At 44.1% G+C, this 20,326-nt stretch overlaps 1 protein-coding gene across 4 annotated transcripts in view; it reads left to right on the top strand.

Annotated features, from left to right (window-relative positions):
* Window positions 1-17,706, top strand: part of LOC119172608 (sodium-coupled monocarboxylate transporter 1) — a 50,596-nt gene extending 32,890 nt beyond the window's left edge. For all 4 annotated transcript variants that reach the window (XM_075892114.1, XM_075892116.1, XM_075892115.1 and 1 more), the window contains 4 exons: window positions 822-982; window positions 2,231-2,328; window positions 10,594-10,724; window positions 14,069-17,706. In XM_075892114.1, coding sequence (XP_075748229.1) covers window positions 822-982; window positions 2,231-2,328; window positions 10,594-10,724; window positions 14,069-14,173 — 495 coding nt within the window. In that variant the 3' untranslated portion in view covers window positions 14,174-17,706. The remainder of the gene's footprint in view (window positions 1-821; window positions 983-2,230; window positions 2,329-10,593; window positions 10,725-14,068) is intronic.
* Window positions 17,707-20,326: the final 2,620 nt, after the last annotated feature.

The raw sequence follows: 20,326 nt of genomic DNA on the forward strand, positions 1-20,326 counted from the left end.
TAAGAGTGTTAATATTCAGTGTTGTACGACTCACCAGGGCATCCATCATTATTGTAGTATCAACAGAAACATTTTGGAGCACGTTGGATCTACAACAAATGCGACTTTCTGCTATATCAGTGCTGAATGCTTGTAATAAAGCTGGTGACTGTATAGGTCAGAATGCCAAGTGCAGTATGGGACATTTACTTCGAAATGATATTCACAGACCAATCGGGAATTCAGCTTTATCAAAAATTCCGCGTCCCGCTAACTTCTGCTGTTGAGTACATTATTCACAACTACAGAAGAGCCTGTGAAGCTAGTACCTGTTCACGTATATATGAAAAACAAGTAGAATACGACAATTAAGATACAAAGACATGGTCATAATGCAATGGTTTACTTAGTGAAATAAAAAGACTGTTGCATATTCTGAACACACCGCTTTCACCGCCGTTTAACCAGCCTGTAAAGGCATTGGCCAACACTGTAAGATTTCTACGCGAATAACCCAAAACCTTATGTTTTCCACATGACGCAGTATCATACGTTACAATACATTGCTACATTTCCGGTGATGTATCATCCACGCGGTACCATTCACGTCACTTACCACTTGATGTCGTACGCGTTTTCATGATGTTAAGTGCAGTTAAAGACAATGTAGCGTGACACATGAACCTGGAAACAAACTATGGAGTTTTATTTTGGTGTTAGAATTTCGCAGATGAAAGCATAGCGTCTTGGTCAAAAGTAAATGCGTCTGGTACGTTTCATTGCATTGCCATAGTCTAATACGCCATGTAATTTTTTCGCCAATTTTTCCAATACCCCTTCAGATTGCTATGTCGTCAATGTTTACGGGTTTTGGGTTGGCCTTGTGGGTGGCTGTCGGACGTCTTCTGTACCCTGGCAAGCCCAGTGGCGCCCGCACCACCCTGGAGGAGTGCGCCTTCAACTACACGGTTCCTGTTCCTGTTCAGCGGAGTTACTACTCAGGGTGGGTCAAAGCCACTTAAGAGATGATGTCATAGCATTAGGAGGTCAGTAACAGCTCACTTGTTCCTCACTAAGACGACACGCAGCCATGGCATGAACTTCATTTACTACAGAAACTCAAGCAGCCAACCAGTCAGTTGCGCAGACAAGTGGTTTTTATTGTTTTTTTTTCTGACAGCCCCCATAGAAGAGATACTTGATGGCACCAATATTTTTTACAGTCAATCTTTATAACTCAAAGGAACCTGCCAGTCCATGGCGTGAACATGATCCAAGCATGCATTTTTTTCGTTCCGAGAAAATCGCGGACAGCGATAAGCGTGCTACGATGCAGCACAAAGCTACTTTCTCAGCATAAATGAGGAAATTCGAGTCCCTGTTCCTTACCACCGCCTTTCTGTCTGATACTTTTATGTATGAAATGATCAATTCCACAGCTCACCATGCACAGCCCTGAACTTGTGAAGTTCTTACTAGCTTTCATGTTTGTATGCTTAAAAATTGCACAAGAAAAAGGGGGTCCACGATAACTGGAAGGTGGCGTTGATTATGTGTTAATTACCACCCCTTTACTGATTCTACCTATTTTCATTTTTTATAAACGTTCTTCTGAATATTCGCGTCCCCGGTCATATTTAAGAATTGGTAAACATACTCTGGAGAAACTCCGGAGATTGCCCGAAAATTATTAGTTTTATAATCAACTGTGCATGATAAATATGCAATCATTTTTAACTAAACTATAGCACTTTCTTGGCGCTGGACTGCAGGCTTCTTATCTTTAGGAAATAAACTGGCTCCTTATTGATAGACAAAAAAAATCTTTCACGGCCATCACTAATCTTTCAATGTTAGAGCGCTTACAATAAAGATACTGTTACATCGATTCTGCTTAAACATACGAAGATATTCACTACGGCTACAACACACACACAGACACACACACACACACACACAAACACACACACCCGCACCCACACACACACACACACACACGCGCACGCGCACACGCACGCACACACACACACACACACACACAGAGTGAGAGAGAGAGACAATGTGCTTGCACATCAGGCACCTTAGTTTAAAGAACATTCGGTAAAACTGCCTGACATACCCTGATGGTAATCCTATTTGTGCACTTAACAATGTATTTTCACCCTGCAATGCCTTTATGCGCATACATTACAGCCATCGCGACAGTGGTGTTGTGCCTGTTTAGGTAAAAGCTTCGTTTCCTGTCTTGCAGGGGAATATACGACTTCTACCATGTGTCCTACATGTGGATTCCGGTCATCAGCTTCTTCGTCACGCTTGTGGTTGCTATCTCCCTCACGGTAATATCTGGTAAGTTGACTCACTTCCTTCTTTCAGTGCAGTGTTGCTAGTCTACAGGTAATGTAGAATCATTTAGCGCGCGAAGTATCTTCGCGATATGTTTGGTGGTAAGATTCTTCTAAAACTTGGATTTTATGAAAAGAAAAAAAAAGACACCCAGCATTTATGCTGAAAGATCTTCAATGAAGAGAGGAATCTTTGTTTTCAAATTCTGCTGAAGGTTGTTACATGTACATTTCGTTTTACCGAAAGCACGAGAACCGTATCAGTTTCTTAAAAGAGAAACTTTCAAAAAAATTAGTAATTTACACAAAAGGGTTAGTTACCTTGATTAGCGTCTTTCGAGAAACCAAGCACCTTGTGAGGGCAGCTTCCCGCGCCACCTTAGTCGATCTTTATATATATATATATATATATATATATATATATATATATATATATATATATATATATATATATATATATATATATATATATATATATATATATTTATATATATATATATATATATATATATATATATATATATATATATTGTGAAGAAAGAAGAAAACACATTGTTGGCAAGCTACATCGCCACCGCTTGGGTACTGGGTCCTGGACTTCTCTTGCTCGCCTCGTCCTTATCGTCAGCGTCATCTGCTTGACCGTTGCTCTGTCCCGATCGTGTTTCCATCGTAGGGCCACCGTCGCAATACACGCCAATAAGCCCCTTTTCAATTGGTGGAGGGTGCTGACCTTCCCTTTCGCTTGAACCTTGGTGCTGCCATTCGCCGTTGCCTAAACCTGGAGCTTCACAACCGAACGCTACCTCCCATCATGACCACCAACAACGTGCAACCTGGCTATTACAATCAATCCTCCAGCAACCCCGGCGTTCTTCGCTTGCGACAGCCGAAGGTCTTTAGCGGAGCTGATGAGACCGACGTGGAAGACTGGTTCACTAACTACGAACTGGTGAGTGCAAACAAGTGGGATGACGTGGACAAGTTGACTAACGTCATCTTTTATCTCGCTAACGTGGCCGAAGTGTGGTATAACAACCACAAAAACGACATTACGACGTGGTCCATCTTCAAAACGCCGTTTGCTTACGTTTTTGGCCGACCCACTGTCCGCAAGTCCAGAGTCGAACAACGCTTGCGGACTCGCGCACAGAACGATTGCGCGCCAACGGCATGGTTCACCAGCTATATCGAAGACATTATTGGTCTTTGCAACCGTGTGAACACCACCATGCCTGAGACGGAGAAGATTCAGCACATCCTCAAAATGATAAATGACGGCCCATTTAGGATGCTCCTGGCCCGTAATCCTGCCACCGTTGCTGAACTTGTCACTTTGTGTCAAAGTTTCGACGAGTTGAGGGAGTAGCGCGCCCTGACTCGGCCATTTTCCTCACACGCCGACTCGCTATCCAGTCTCACTTCTGTTCCCGACCACTCACCAACCCTGCAAGATATTAAGACTTCGTGCGTCAAGAAGTAGCTCGGCAACTGTCGTTGATTCCCTTCACGCAGCAGCCGCCGTCCTCTCGTCTGCCCTTACCACTCCGCGACGTTATTGCCGAAGAAGTAGCTCAGGCTGTGTCCGTCGCTGCCCACCAGCAGCCTGTGGCCATGCCTGTTGCCCATGCGCCGGATATGCAGCCCGTGGCCGCGCCTCTTACGTATGCCCAGGTGGTACGCAGCAGACCCCGTCAGCAGCATTGCACCCATGTCTTCAGTTGCTCCCCACTCCCCCCCCCCTTTTTTTTCGACACCTTGGGCCGCACCACGAGTCAGCGATTCCCGGCGCACTCCTGACAATCAACCGATCTGTTACGCCTGCGGTAATCCAAGACCCGTGGCACGATAATGTCACCGTCACTTCCAACCACTTCACGACGCTACTCGGCCGTTACCGTATCACTCAGAGCCCATGCACCTACCTGCTCCCTATCCCTCACCGCAGTATGGATACCCTAACCTTCCCGAGTCTCGGTCACCCCAGCCCTTGTTTCAGACTCACTCTCTCCGCTCCCCATCTCCTCGCAGGTGATCACTGTCCCCAATGCGTCCTCGACCCGCTTCCTCCAACCGGGAAAACTGAACGCCACAGTTCCAAAAGCAAGAACTGCGCCGTCGTCGAAACGCTCAAGTCCTCGCACTTCACCTGCTAACGTTGTCGCCATATCTGTCGATGGTGATTCTGCCTTTGCCCATGTCGGCACAGGTGCTGCAGTTTCTGTTATAGCCGCCCAGCTCTGCCGCTCCTTACGCAAAGTGACCACGCCACTCTCTGGATTATCGCTTTGTGCGACTAGCGCACAACCAGTTCGACCTCTCGGCACCTGTACGGCCCGCATATTCATCCAAGGCTCTATGTAGCTTGTCGAGTTAATCATCCTTTCGGTGTGCTCGCATGACGTTATCCTCGGGTGTGACTTTCTGTCAAATCATCATGCCGTCATCGACTGCGCACGCACTGAAGTTCAATTTTCGCACCTGTGTGACGAACCTTTGCACGAAACCCTTGAGCGGTCGCCAAAACTCGTCGTGCGTTAGGACACTGAAATTCCGCCAGCCTCTGTTGCCGTTGTCCCTGTTTGCTGCGATGACCATAATGATGCTACCGTAATGTTTACACCTTCCGACATTTTCATGAGCCACAGAGCCGTTTCTTTGCCTTTCGCTACACTTGACGTCACTGCTGGCGGAAGCAATATTTTCGTCCACAGCCTCTTCTACACCACTTACGCTACTTGCCGGCGAATGTCTCGGTCGAGTGGAGTACTTTGATTCTTCTTTATTCCTTAACATGCCAGACGAATCGTGCAGTAGCGCCTCGACCAAACTTCATGCCCTTTCCCCACTTGAATGCTCGTTGAGTGACATCTTCTCGAGTTCCATCGCTGACACCTTAAGGGTTCAAAATAACGCGCCGAGCTTCTTAATCTCGCCCAGCACTTCACGAATTCATTCGACGTTTCTCAGCCGCAATTGGGTCGTACTTCCTCAGTGCACCACTACATTGACACCAGTTCGCACCAGCCATTGCGTCAAAGACCGTACCGTGTCTCTGCTTAAGAACGTCACGTCATCAACCACCAGGTCGAAGAGATGCTACGCTGTGGCGTTATTCAACCATCGCACAGCTCTTGGGCATCTCCTGTCGTTCTAGTTCGAAAGAAGGATGGATCGATTCGATTTTGCGTCGACTACCAGCGATTAAACAAGGTGACGCGGAAAGACGTCTATCCATTACCGCGCATCGACAACGCCCTTGACAGCCTCCAAGGAGCCGAATTCTTCTTCTCCTTAAACTCACGATCTGGATACTGACAGGTTCCTATGGCAGAAGCTGATCGCCAGAAAACTGCATTCATTACACCAGATGGCCTGTATGGATTTAACGTAATGCAGTCTGGGCTTAGTAATGCTCCTGCCACGTTTGAACGACTCATGGACAACACGCTGCGTGGACTGAAGTGGTCTGTGTGTCTATGATACCTCGACGACATTGTCGTTTTCTCTCTCAATTTTCCTTCACATGTGCTTCGGCTCCAACTGGTTCTTCACGTTTAACCAACGCTTGGCTCCAACTGAACCTTAAAAAGTGCCACTTCGCCGTGCGAGAGCTGTCCATCTTAGCGCACATCATGTCCAAGCGTGGTGCTCTACCCGACCCTGCAAAACTGCGAGCAGTCGCCGAGTTCCCGAAACCTACTACACTGAAACAATTTCGCAGTTTCGTCGGACTATGCTCGTACTTCCGGCGCTTCATTCAAAATTTCGTGTCGATCATGTCACCACTGACCAACCTCCTATGCGGTGACGCAGACCTTTCATCCTGGTCTTCTGACTGTGACGTCGCGTTTGCCACGCTCCGTAGTCTGCTAACATCTCCTCCCATTCTTTGGCATTTCGACCCAACAGCTGCAACGGAAGTTCATACAGACGCTAGCGGAGTTGTTCTTGGCGCTGTCCTCGCCCAACGCAAGCCGGGCTACTCCGAATACGCCGTCGCTTATGCGAGTCGCATGCTCACTGAAGCTGAGGCTAATTACAGCGTCACTGAAAAAGAGTGCTTAGCGCTAGTGTGGGCGCTTCGCAAGTTCCGCCCTTATTTGTACGATCGTCCATTTGACTTCATAACGGACCACCATGCACTTTGTTGGCTCGCCACATTGAAAGATCCTTCTGGCCGCCCAGCTCGGTGGGTGCTGCAAATCCAAGAGTACGACAATCGCGCCATCTATCGCAGCGGACGCCAGCATTCTGACGCCGACGCCCTGTCCCGTTCGCCTTTACCTCCCGACTCGGCCTGCGAAACCACTGGTACCAACTCCGTCGCATCTCTCGACCTCGACTCTTTTACCGGTGAACAACACAAGGACCCGTGGATCGCTTCCCTTTTTAACTGTCTCTCTGGATCGTCAACCACTGCGGTACCACGATCTCTCCGACGTCAAGCTGCTCATTTCGCGATTCGTGATCGGCTGCTACACCGACGCAACTACGCCCCCGAAGGTCGTAAGTGGCTCTTGGTTGTCCCGCGCAGCTTGCGATCACAAATCTGCGCCTCCTTTCACGACGATCCCCAATGTGGTCATGCCGGAGTTTTCAAAACTTACGAACGCATTCGCCATCGCTTCTACTGGCGCGGAATGTATAAATTCGTTCGAAAATTCGTTATGGGCTGCCCTGACTGTCGACGCCGCAAATCACCGCCTTTCCACTCGTCCGGTGCGCTTCAACCGCTCCCGTGCTCTGCCAAACCTTTCGATCGGATCGGAATTGATCTCTATGGCCCTCTACCGACAACATCAGATGAAAATCGGTGGATCATAGTCGCTGTGGACCATTTAACACTCCACGCTGAGACTGCCGCCCTTCCAAGTGCCACTGCGTGGGACGTAGCGTCCTTCGTCCTCCATCGATTGATACTATGACATGGTGCACCTCGAGATCCACTAAGTGACAGAGGTCGAGCCTTCCTATCAAAAGTCGTCATGGCTGTGTTTTCTGAATGCCATGTTGTTCATCGCAAGACCACGGTATACCATCCGCAGACTAACGGGCTCACGGAGAGATTTAACCACACCCTCGGCGACATCTTCGTGATGTAAGTGACATCTGAATAAACAAACTGGCATCGCTATCTTCCATTCATCACGTTCGCATACAACACTGCGGCACAGTCTACCACTGTATTTTCGCCTTTCTTTCTTCTTTATGGACGCGACCCATCCCACACCGTTGACACTCTCCTTCCATTCCGTCCCGACACATACGAATGCCCATCTGTATCCGAAGCTGCCCGAAAAGCGAGGTAGTGCCATGAACTCGCACGCACCTTTACGTCACAAGAACAGCAGCGCCAGAAAGAAAACAACGCCGACTCTTCAAGAAGCCACAGCTATTCCCCGAATCACTTGTATGGCTGGCTGTTATTTACCAAACCCCCGGCCTTTCTTCAAAACTCGTCCCGAAGTACGAGGGCCCTTACCGTGTTTTGGAGCAAACCTCGCCGGTGAATTTTCTCATTGAGCCACTTTCCCCATCTGACGACATGCGCCGGCGTGGACGTGACATCGTCCACGTCGCCCGCCTTAAGCCATATCATAGCCCTCTGCCTCCAGACTTGGAAGTAAAACTTGGTAGTACCTCTAAAATGCTTTTTGGTCACCATTGCTGTCTCATCAGTGTACAACAACATTCCCTACACCGAAAAAATCACCGCCACAATCACCGCCTATGGAAAAAGTAAATCGATGAGCGAGTTCAATGAAAATGCTTCAGGGCTTTTCCTAAATCTTGTACTTAAACATAATAACTTTGAATTCGACCAAAAACATTACCCACAAGTGAACGGAACTGCCATGGGAACCCAAATGGCCCCAATTTATGCAAATATTTTCAAGGCCTTTTTAGAGATTCATTTCCTCGAAAATTCTCAGTTCAAACCGATATTCTACTGACGCTTGCTCGATGACATAGTGTTCGTGTGGGCTAATGTTGAGCATATTTTTTCCAAATTCATTTCTGATTTGAACTCCCTGCATCCACCGATAACATTCACGCACACGTATTCGCAGAAGACTGTTCATTTTCTGGATGTCACTGTATCACTCAGTGGCACCACTATCTCTACTTCCCTGTATAAAAAACCAACTGACCAACAAGACTATCTAAATTTCCACAGCAGCCACCCCCATCGCTGCAAAACAGGTGTCCCTCACTTTCAAGCTCATGCACAGATACAAAAGAATTTGCTCTGAAATTACGGAATTCGACTCTCACGCACGGGAATTAAAAGTAGCCTTCTCGCGTCAAAAGTACCCCGAAAAAATCATTCACGATGCAATTGAGTGCGCTAACTTTTTGGACCGAAAAGTAACAATCGAACAAAACAACGGAAATAAAGATGTAACGGCAGGGGCAAATTTAATTTTCACATACTCCGCCGCCACACTTCGGGTGAATTCTATACTAAGCCGCCACTACAACATACTTAAACAGAGTAACCGCCTGTCTGCCATTTTTCTAACTCCACGCAATGTGGTTTACCGAAGAAATAAAAACCCGAGAGACTTACTGGTCAGAGTGAAAACTTACAAATCCGATCACTATAAGGGTTGTAGACCATGTGGAAAACCTCGTTGCTGGGTGTGCACACACATGGTGACCACAGATACGGCCGAAACCTCCTGTTCAGACTTTGTATACAAAATTAAAGACGGTCTAAACTGTGACCCAGCCAATGTGGTATACAAAAGTCTCTGTGAGGTGTGCAAACAGGTATACATTGGACTGACGGAAACCGCGTTCCGTTTGCCCTCCAGCAACGACAGGGCAAACGTATAAGGTGTCCCTAATTTCTCGTTCTCCAAACACAACAACTTGCTTGATCCCCCTTTCGAGCCCGTAAGTGTCGTACTCCTACAATCTAGCTTCCAGAACACACGGGAGCGCGAACAGCACACTTGATAAAGAAATTCAGACCGCTCACCGACGGAATCAACGAGAGCGTCGGGCAACTAACGTGCCTCCGCGAAGCCTCGTAGAGCCCATTAAGGGAATTAATCGGTTCGCTTATACATACGTGAATTCGCACACATAGAATGATCAACCTAGCGCGTGAAAATATACAAATGTGGTGCTACGTGCATCAACCAGCGCTTGTTAGTATTATTAGTTTCTTCCAATTTTTTATTTAAAAGATTTTTTATTCTTTTGTCTATGCTTCTGTTTGTTCATCTCTTAAAGAATATACATTAATTTATGTTTAGTATAACTGGTTACACAATTTTCTGCAGGAAGGGGGAGACAGGGTAAGGAGTAGTGGGAGAGGCCACGTTTAGCTTTGTTTCGTGGGGAAATCTTTTCCTTAAGCTGGAGTGGGTCATATGTATCTTCTTGTGTGTGTACGGCCCGACGCCGCAGGCCAGCCGCCAAACCACCTGAACTTTTAACTGAACCAATGTGTCGGGTGCGAGAAAGTGTCACTATTCTTCACCTTTCCTCTTTTCGTTGGTCGCTTCTTCTGGCGGCGTATCTAATGTACCCGTCATGACAATACATGAATTACCCGCCCACTTCCGGTGGCTCTCCGTCGTTCCTTTCTTCTTTTTCGTTTTGTTGTCTGTCGATTGCCTCGTTAGTTCAATTTTTCTATTTTTTTCCTTTTTTCTTTTTTGTGGTCTCTAACTTTGACGGCGGCCCTCTGCTACGGGTTGTGGAAAACGCTGGACCACCAGCCGACACTGTTAGAAATGAATAAAAAAATAATTGCTTTGTTTCCCTTGTTGCCTACTCTCAAAAAAAAATATATATATATATATATACTATGTGTGTGTGTGTCTGTGCGTGCGTGCGTGTGTGTGTGTGTGTGTGTGTGTGTGTGTGTGTGTGTGTGTGTGTGTGTGTGTGTGTGTGTGTGTGTGTGTGTGGCTTTCACAGTTCTGTTTGCCGGTGACATTGCACTGCACAAGACACATAGTGTCCCGACTTTGAGGACGCCTACATTTGCATCCTCTTTTACAGTGGAAAAACAAAATGTCACTAAACGCCTATATCGCCACTCGTCTAACCACTACCACCGAAAATAAGGTATATTTAACATAACGATGATTTCAAAAGTAGTTCAGTACTAAACATGTAGTGCAGGGGTAAAGATTTCGATTACTTATAGGACAGACCCCAGGGGTCGCTATTTGTAAGCGAAGTAACTAAGTTATTTCTCTGTAGTTGTACTGCAATAAATGTCTGTGGGTTTCTTGTTTTTATGCAGCGTTCAGGAAGTCCACCGATGTAGATCCGAGCTTGATATCACCTTGCATGAGAAGAATATACCTGATGATCAAAACCCACAAGAAGGGGCAGTCAGCCAAGGAACAGACACCTGTTTCGATAAAGATGGAGGTATGTATATTGCATTTAGACGTAAATAGAATGTCAACAACATTTAGTGTTGTTGGACCTCGCATTCATTCAGAAAAAAAAAGCAATGGCATAAGCTGATACACAAGAAGCCAAATAAAGAGCTAGCAGTGACAGGAAAAGTACAGAAATTCATAGTTTCGCTTCAGAATAAATTCGCAGCTCTAAACAATATAACCGGCATTAGTATTGAATCAATGAACAATAATGTTACTCGTATCATCAAAAAGAGCACAATTGAAGTCGAAGATACTGTCACTAGACAGGAGAATGGAAAACTGTTCCAGGAGTAGAAAATCTCATTAAGAGGTGACACACCACGAAAGCCTAAAATGTAACCGAGAATATAGAGCTAGGGGACCTTTCGTAGTTAATCGATAGGTGTAAGGTAGCTGAAATCAATAGGTACCACATAGAGAGAATGGAGCAGGCTGTAAAAAGCGGCAGAAGCCTAAAAGCTGCGAAGACAAAGTTGTGCATAGCCGAAAAGTGGATGTATGCGACAAGGCAGGCAATGTCATAACCAATATGAAGAGGATAAATCAAGGGGCGGAGGAGTTCTACAGCGAGCTGTAAAGAAGCCGAACAAGCCAGGTTGATATCATAAGAAGCAATAATAGGCCAGAAGAACTTGACGCCTTACAAGTAGTGACAGTGGAAGTAATGAAAACACTAGAAGGAATGCAGAGAGACAAAGCCGCTCGTGAAAAAAAGGTGACAACGAACCTGCTGATAGATGGCGAAAAAATTCTGTTAGAAAAACAGGCCACTTTATATACGAGGTGTTCCTTGACAGAAAGAGTACCAGACTCTTGAAAGATGGCAACATCATCTTAATCCAAAAGAAAAAAAAAAGATATCAAGAAATTGAAAAGTTATAGGATGATTAGCTTACTCTCCGTTTTCTACAAACTATTTACGAAAAACTAATACCTAATAAAATCAGGGTGGTATTAGTGTTCAATAAACAAAAGGACCAAGCAGGATTTAGTACTTGCTATATACTCCACAGTGGACCATAGTGCTACTATCGATCACGTTGAAACATCAGAAGTGATGCAGGCACTACGGAATCAGGGCGTTGACGAACCCTACACAAACATACTGAAAGAAACATGCAGTGGATCCACAGCCCCCATCATTTTCGTCCATAAAAAAATCATCGGAATCCCAACAAATAAGGGTGTAAGGCAAGGAGACAAGATCTCTCCAATCCTATTCAGTGCGTGATTACAGGATGTCTTTAAGAATCTAGATTGGTAAGAGTTAGGAATAAGATTTATTGGAAAATATTTTAACATGCCATTCGCTGATGGCATTGTCATGATGAGTAACTCAGGGGACGAATTACATCTCGTGATCATTGAACTGCACACGGAAAGTAGAAGAGTAGGTCTCAAAATTAATATGCATAAAGCTAAAGTAATGTGCAACAGTCTAGGCGGGAAACAGCGCTTTGTCATAGGTGCAGAGACGCTGAAAGATGTAAAGGAATATATCTACTAAGGACAGGTAGTAACCGTGGAACCGGACCATCAGAGCGAAATAACTATAGAAGAATAAGGATGGGGTTGACCACATTCGGCAAGCATTCTCAAATCATGAACGGTAATCTACCACTAGCGCTAAAGGAAAAGGTACATAACAGCTGCGTATTTCTGCACCAATGAAGCAGAAGCCTGGAGGCTTACAAAGACAGTTCAGTCAAAATTGAGGATGACACAGTGAGTAATGCAAACGAAAATGATAGGTTTAACCTTAAGAAACAAGAAGAGAGCAGGGCGGGTCAGGGAACCAACCGGTGTTAAGGGTATCATTGTTGAAATAAAAAAAAAAAAATAGGCATGAGTTGGACATGCAGCACGTAGGCAGGATAACCACTGGTCGTTAAGGGTAAATAACTGGATTTCTAGGGAAGGCAAATGCACGAAGGGGAGACAGAAAGTTAGCTGGGTCGATGAGCTTAAAATGTTCTAAGCTATAACATGGCTGCAAAAAGCACAAGACCGGGTGTATTGGTGGATCGTGGGAGAGGCCTTTGCTCTGCAGCGGGTGTAGTAAGGATGATGATGATGATAATGATAGTGATAACGGCGACGACGACGATGATGATGATGATGATTATAATGCTGATGATAATGTTATGATGATGATGATTACCGCAAAAAGAAAAACAATAAATGAGCGAGGAGCTATATTGTGCAGTGATTGTATACGTAGGTGTTAGCTCACAAATAAACGTATGCAGTGGTAAAACTTACGCCTACCCAATACAGGCACCTGAATTTTTTTCAGTTTCAGTTTCAGTTTCACTTTATTTAGCAATCTTTTTCAGCAATCATGTTAAAGTACAGTGATTCAATCTTTTCATACTATGGCAATGGTCAACACAAAACAAAATGTAAATCAGATTAAAAAGTGAAAAAGATACAAGGACAGGAATTAAAAGCTGCTAAAAAGCAGCTTAAAAAGCTTTGTGCCCTCGATACTTCAACTGCGAGAACAAATCAAGCTCTGCCAATAAAGTGCTTCCAGACTAAAAGTATGTAAGCTCTGCTTGATGGCGGAGTTGTAATAATAATAATAATAATAATATAATAATAATAATAATAATAATAATAATAATAATAATAATAATAATAATAATAATATACCTGTGGTTTTACTTCCTAAAAGCACGATAGGATTATGAGAGACACAGTAGTGCGGGGCTCTAAAAATTTTGACCATCTGATGTTCTTTAAAGGATATGTCATCGCACAGTACATGGGCATTTACCATTTCACCTCTATTGAAATGTGGCCACCGCGCCCGGAATCGAACCCACGACCTCGCGGCAGCAGCCAAGAGCCCTATAGCCGCTGTTCTACTGAAGCGGGCGCTGAGGTTTATTAGGCAGGTTATAAAGAATGATTGAGAAGCCGGTATAAATTAGAGGCGAGGAAGAGTACTGCAAAAATAACAAAAGCAAGTGCTCCTAAAAAGAAGTGAAATGGGGTTCCATCGTTGGTATCGTGCAGTATTAAAAACAAGAAACAATAAACGTGCCAATTAGCTGTTTTTGATTATACTTCATCTGTCTCATATATAACTCTCTTGATATATGCCCGTTAATTTTCTGTGGAGACAAGCTCTCTTGTAAGTGTCGTTAGAAGTTCGACTACCCATGTTAGGCTTAACCTGTATCTTTAACCAGAGTAAAATATGTGACAAGCGGCGACTCACCAGAAAGAGCAACATGCGTTATTAATTTAATAGTACATGCCCACATTTTTCTTACGTACTATAGATCTCCTGAGCGTTTGTGTGTTTTTCTCGTGTTACAGGAAACATCTGATCCGGCGGTGCCCAGTGTTGTCAGCGGAAGTGGAAACGGTTACACGAATCACGCCATGACAAATGACAACGACGTTGAACGAACAGACATTTAGTCGTCAAGAACAACCAACGCAGCAATGTTGTATACTTTAGCGATGTACCCCAGTATCTCAGACTCGAAAAGTTTATGTGAACTCTCGCTTTTACATATTGTAGCGCACTGTGGGTACGAGATTTGTATATATAAAAAACAGGCATATTTACCGTTTTAATGTATAACGCGTTCATTACAAGGAAAACTAGGTGAGGTGCCTCTGCTTGGTGTGTGCAGTAGCGCACATATTTCTTCGAAATTTTGGAACGACATGTTGGGCGTTACATTCAATGTGTACTCATGAATGTCCTTCAATCTGGCAGAATGGATGCCCTGCAAAGCAGTTTTTTTTCCCTTTCTTATTAACCCCATAGAGTTAACGAGGTCGTGTCGCAGAAAGTCCGAAATTTGTATCGGCATAGGTGTCGTTGATTCTGAGCGAAAAATTATCATCTTCGCGTGACCGAAAAGCTTAGAATGATGCAAATGAAGTAAATAATAAGAAACTCTGTGTGTCAGATGGGATCGAACGCGGGCTGTTTTCGCGGGAAGTGGGTGTTTCACCGCAGCCACGCCTCTTCTTTTTTCAATTTTTCTGGTTAATCTATACACACAGGATGACGAAATAAATATTACGATAAACAACTAACATGATGGACACATTACTATATGCGTCAAGCACTGCGAAAGCACATCACACCTTAAGAGTTCTTCATATTAAGCAGGGCTTTCTTTTTAACCAAGAAAGAACACATGTATTTGTTCTTACTACCTCTAGAGACGTTGATATGCTTTGTTTAAAATACTGCTTTGCGGGTCTTCTGTCCGGGTCACAGTGAAATGAAGCTATTCGAGAGTACCATATACTATGCAAGGCTGTCATAATGATTTGATCAAAAGGTAACCTCCCATATTTCTCTATTTTCAGTGTGTTTTGCTTGGAAACACAGCCACGCTTCCACTTGTAGAAAAATCACAATAACTTTCTCTGCTTGGAAATGGAGTGAAAGTAACTTTCATGCATTACAAACACACGCGTCCTGTGTACATGCATCACAAACCAATATATTAGGCAAAGGCTTGCCTTATTAATGCTAGGTTTAAGCGTACATAGCCTTCGGGCGCAGGAATATGTTCTTGTCTCAATGACTCCATTGTTTAAAGTCAGCCAGCCATTTCAAAAGGTGCACACATTACTACACCCTTATGACCACGTAGTGGGGGCACAGCAAGTTCGAAAATATTTCGTACACTAAGTGTTTGAAGTACGCACTAGGAACAAAATATCGCTATCGTGTTCAACTCTTGAAGAAGCTTAAAGATTCCCCCTTTTTTTCCCACTGTAATTGAGTGAAGACGAGCCGATAGTAGTATATTTTTGACAGCATTATATGTTTGTTGTTCTTCGTTTTGATTTGAGTTTATCGTCTTCCTTGTACCTTTCTATATGTATGACCATATGTATGTCTATAGTTGTGCCTATAGCTATGCTTATCTCAATATGTATGTCTCTTTCAGTGTCTATGCGAGCAGTTTATTGATTGTCTTATTTCGCTATAAATCACGATAACTGAAAATGCTGACTTGACCGAAATAGAAGACCATGATATCTTCAGACGAATGAAGCGATGATGACAGAAAATCAAGCACCAGAATCATTTGTACAAAACTCCTTACATTTATGTCATCAAAATTTTATTCGTTTTTTTTACATATTTGGGCAGGTTCTGATACTTGCCTTAGTTGTCAAGATATATTGCATGTTTAGTAATTTTAATCTTTCACGGCACATGAAAGGAGGACGAACAAAAAGAAGAAACACAGTGCTCCTGTTTTTTCGTCCTTGTTCCATGCGCTATGAAACATTAAAGATAATATTAATTATTAGGTGGGTTGCGAGGAGCGCAGTTCAAAGCTGATCAGTATAGCATAACACTCAATATGCCAAAGCTTTGCTTCCCGTAAGGAAAACACAAAGTACTTAAGCAAATTTCACAATGCATATGACGACGCGACTTCAAGTGAATCGCCCCGCCGCGGTGGCTAAGATACTCTGGCTAAGGTACTCTGGCTATGGTACTAGTGGCTAAGGTACTCGGCTGCTGACCCGCAGGTCGCGGGCTCGAATCCCGGCTGCGGCAGCTGCATTTCTAATGGAGGCGGATATGTTGTAGGCCCGTGTGCTCAGACTTGCGTGCACGTTAAAGAACTTCTGGTGGTCGTAATTTCCGGAGCCCTCCCCTACGGTGTCTCTCATATTCATATGGTGGTTTTGGGACGTTAAACCCCACATATCAATCAACTTCAAGCGAATGGGAATTAAATTCGCTAAGAAGGTTCGTCTCAGCCGAAAATGACACTTCCGAAGGAGGGCTTACATCACACATTTAAACATTGCGCAACAGTAACCGAAAGAATCTTGTTCAGTGTCTGGTATTTCCTACTTTGTTTTATTGACGCTCTAGTCACCACTGTCGTTGCTCCGCTGCGTTATCACACTCAACAGGTCAGTTATACATCAAAGATAACACACGGAGGCCCACGTCGGCTGTTTTCAGAGACGTCAGTGACGTATAGTGTGTTTGACTGCAATAACGGCTAAGCCAAGTTAACTTGTCGGCATGCTCTCCCGAATCGGCTATGCAAAGGAGAGCGTAGCGTTGTTCTTTTCGCTGCAAATATTAGCATTGTGCGCACCCTGCTGGCTCGAGATCTCACACGCACGTTCTGGTCGTCTACCAGCTCCCAAAGGTGTCAATTTTATGAACTGGATCCTTCGCTCAAGCTAAAGCTACCATCACACCTTTCCCGCTCCGATGCGACACTGTTATGCCGCCTTTGGTTGGGTGTTGCATTCACAAAGGCGTACTCCTTTCGCATTGGTATGGCAGACACTCCTACATGTGACTACTGCGGAGATGAAGAGACCATCGAACACGTCCTGTGCAGCTGCGCTTGCTACGACACACAGCGATGCCAGCTACGGATGGTTTTGAATCGACTTGACCCCGGACCATTTTGTGTGCAGAAGATACCAGGACCTTGGGCATCTGCCTCAGTTGCGCAGAAAGCAACTAAAGCACTGTTACTTTACCTTAAGTCAACAAACCTGAGCGGCCGCCTGTAAACTGTGTGTGCTCCCCGAGTGTGCTCGTGATTGTGTGTACCTTCTCATCTTTCTGCAACCTCTTTTCTCCCCTTTATCCCCTCCCCAGTGTAGGGTAGCAAACCGGATGGGCATCTGGTTAACCTCCCTGCCTTTCCTTGCATCTTTTATTCTGATTACAGATTGCCAGATGCGGTAGAGAAACCACGCCGTGGTGCAAACCTTCGTTCGAGTGGAACGAATATTGAATGCGAAGTTTAAAATATGCAGCCATTTTATTGGCTGCTGCAAGTCTATAGCCAAGAACATAACTGTCTGCAAGAGCCGCATTGCGGCGTTCTTGCCGCAACATTTCACGCGTGTAGCGTACCCATACATGCGCTGTTATATGGTAGCGTTGAAAACATAAACATTACATCTGAAAAAACATAAACATCTGACCACTGTTCCCGAGTCTGTTTCATCTTTAACGCTTTTGCCTGCTTTGAGTGACCACTTAGTTGCCCATTTCACTATACCGTCATCCTCTTCGCGCCCCGCCAAACAGTTTAAACAAACTTAAGACTATGTTAAAGCTGATTTCCAAGCCATAAATAGGGAACTGGAAGCTTTTATAGATTATTTCCTTCCTGAATTTTGGGAGCGTCCGCTCAATGTTAATTGGGCTTTATTTCGAAACAAGGTTCAATGGCTGACTGATAAGTACATACCGCTCAGACGAATACCCTGTCCTAAACGCCAACCGTGGTACGACGTCTCACTAACACGATTGCTTAATAAAAAAAAGCGCATTTTTCGCGGCTGTAGACTATCAAGTTCTGCTGAAAGGTGGGGCGGCTTATGCGCACGTCGCATCAGAATATAAAAAAGCCCTTTCTCGTGCAAAAACCGAGTATTATCAGCGAACGCTCCCATCTCTCTTATCGACTGATCCCCGCAAGTTCTGGAGCGCTGTTGATATGAGCAGATCTAAAGATGTAAAACTAAAAACACCGGATGGAACACTTGTTCCACGAGAGCAGTGTTGCGTATTGCTCAACAATACGTTTTCTTTATCTTTTACTAAAACAATTCCTACTTCTTTTCCTGTTAAAGAAAGCCTACATCTTGAACCAATGGAAGCCATTTTTATTGACTGTGCTGCAATTTTCAAGCTGATACAGGGGGCTAAAATTTCTTCATCTTCTGGAATAGATGGAATTAACTATAAGTTGCTGAAAAGTACCAATGTGAACTCCTCATTGATCCTTTCCTATATTTTTTCACAGTCTTTACAGTTTTCCTTACTGCCCGACGACTGGAAGGGTGGAAAGGTGATTCCAGTGTACAAGTCTGGTGAAGTTTTCTCCCCTTTTAACTATCGACCCATCTCTCTTACATCAATCCCATGCAAACTACTCGAACACATCATTTACACTAACTTGATGAGCTTTCTAGAATCTAATTCATTTTTTACAGTCTACCAACACGGTTTTCGCAAAAATCATTCCTGTGAAACTCAATTAATCACCTTTACTAATGATCTCTGTTCTTTGTTGGATCGTGCGTCAGTAGTCGATTGCATTTTCATTGATTTTGCGAAGGCATTTGACTGCGTCTTCCACCCACTACTACTTTATAAACTTAGCAAAGTGAGCATTGACCCTAACATTTTAGGATGGATTGAATGTTTTCTGCAGAATCGCTTTCAATATGTAGCCGTTAATGATAACGAATCTCCTCACTGTCCTGTTACATCTGGTGTCCCTCAGGGATCAGTATTGGGGTCTCTTTTCTTCCTAATTTATATTAATGATCTTCCCGATACCATAACCTCATCAATACGTCTTTTCGCTGACGATTGTGTTATATATAGAAATATATGTGAACCCTTTGATCCCTCACAACTTCAAACCGACCTTAACACAATTTCAGCCTGGTGCAACACCTGGCTAATGAAACTAAACGTCGACAAGTGCAAATATATGAGGTTAACTCGAACAATCAAGCACACCCCTGTAAACACACATTTCTTGAATGGCTCCCCTCTATTATCGGTTACCACCTACAAATACCTGGGCATTCAGATTTCACATAACCTTTCGTGGCACTCGCACATTGAATATATTAGCAATAATGCGAACCGCATGCTCGGCTTCCTTCGACGAAATTTCTCTCGCGCTCCCACTTCATTAAAAATGCAGCTTTACAAAACCCTTGTACGGCCGAAGATTGAATATGCCTCTTCTGTATGGGATCCACATTCTGCCAATCTTGTCTCCACACTTGAAGCTATCCAAAATCGGGCCGCTCGTTTCATTCTCTCTGATTATTCCCGGTCATCCAGTGTCACTAACATGAAACAAATAGTACAACTACCTGATCTTGCAACCCGTCGTATGATATACCGCCTATGTGTTTTCCATAAAATATTTTACGCCAATCAGACCTTAAAACAATCCCTTTTTTTCAGTTCCATCATACGTGTCATCCGGCATTGATCATCCGTTAAAAGTTGGTGTGCCAAACTCCCGAACAAACCTCTACCTGAACTCGTTTATCCCAACGACCAGCGTGCAGTGGAATCACCTTCCAGCCTCCATCGTCTCCATCAGCGACGCTGCGCACTTCAGGTCCACTGTCAGCAATCACTTTTTGTAACCACCCCGCTGTTGTCTTTTCTCTTGATTGTTTAATATTGTACCCCTCCTCTCTGTAACGCCTTACGGCAATGAGAGTAAATAAATGAAATGAAATAAATGAAATTAATAACGCAGTGTAATCCAAAGCAATTATAAGCAAACGAAAGCGCCTGCTAGCAGGTGATGGATATACCTACATAAGATTTGCTTATACATTCAATATATCTACTATTGCACACGTAAATAATTGAAAACTGTTGCAGAGAAAAAATAAAAGAAGAATTGTCAAATATATATAACATTGCTGTAACTTACGAAGCATTATCCTAACCTGATTATTCTGAGGCATTTCTATTTAAACGCTTGATCAAAAGATTTTGTTTCATTTTTAGCTCAGCACCATAGTGCAATTGATAATTTGTATGTCGTAATTTTTTCATATGCC

The sequence above is a fragment of the Rhipicephalus microplus genome, chromosome 4, assembly GCF_043290135.1.
Source record: "Rhipicephalus microplus isolate Deutch F79 chromosome 4, USDA_Rmic, whole genome shotgun sequence".
NCBI lineage: Eukaryota > Metazoa > Arthropoda > Arachnida > Ixodida > Ixodidae > Rhipicephalus > Rhipicephalus microplus.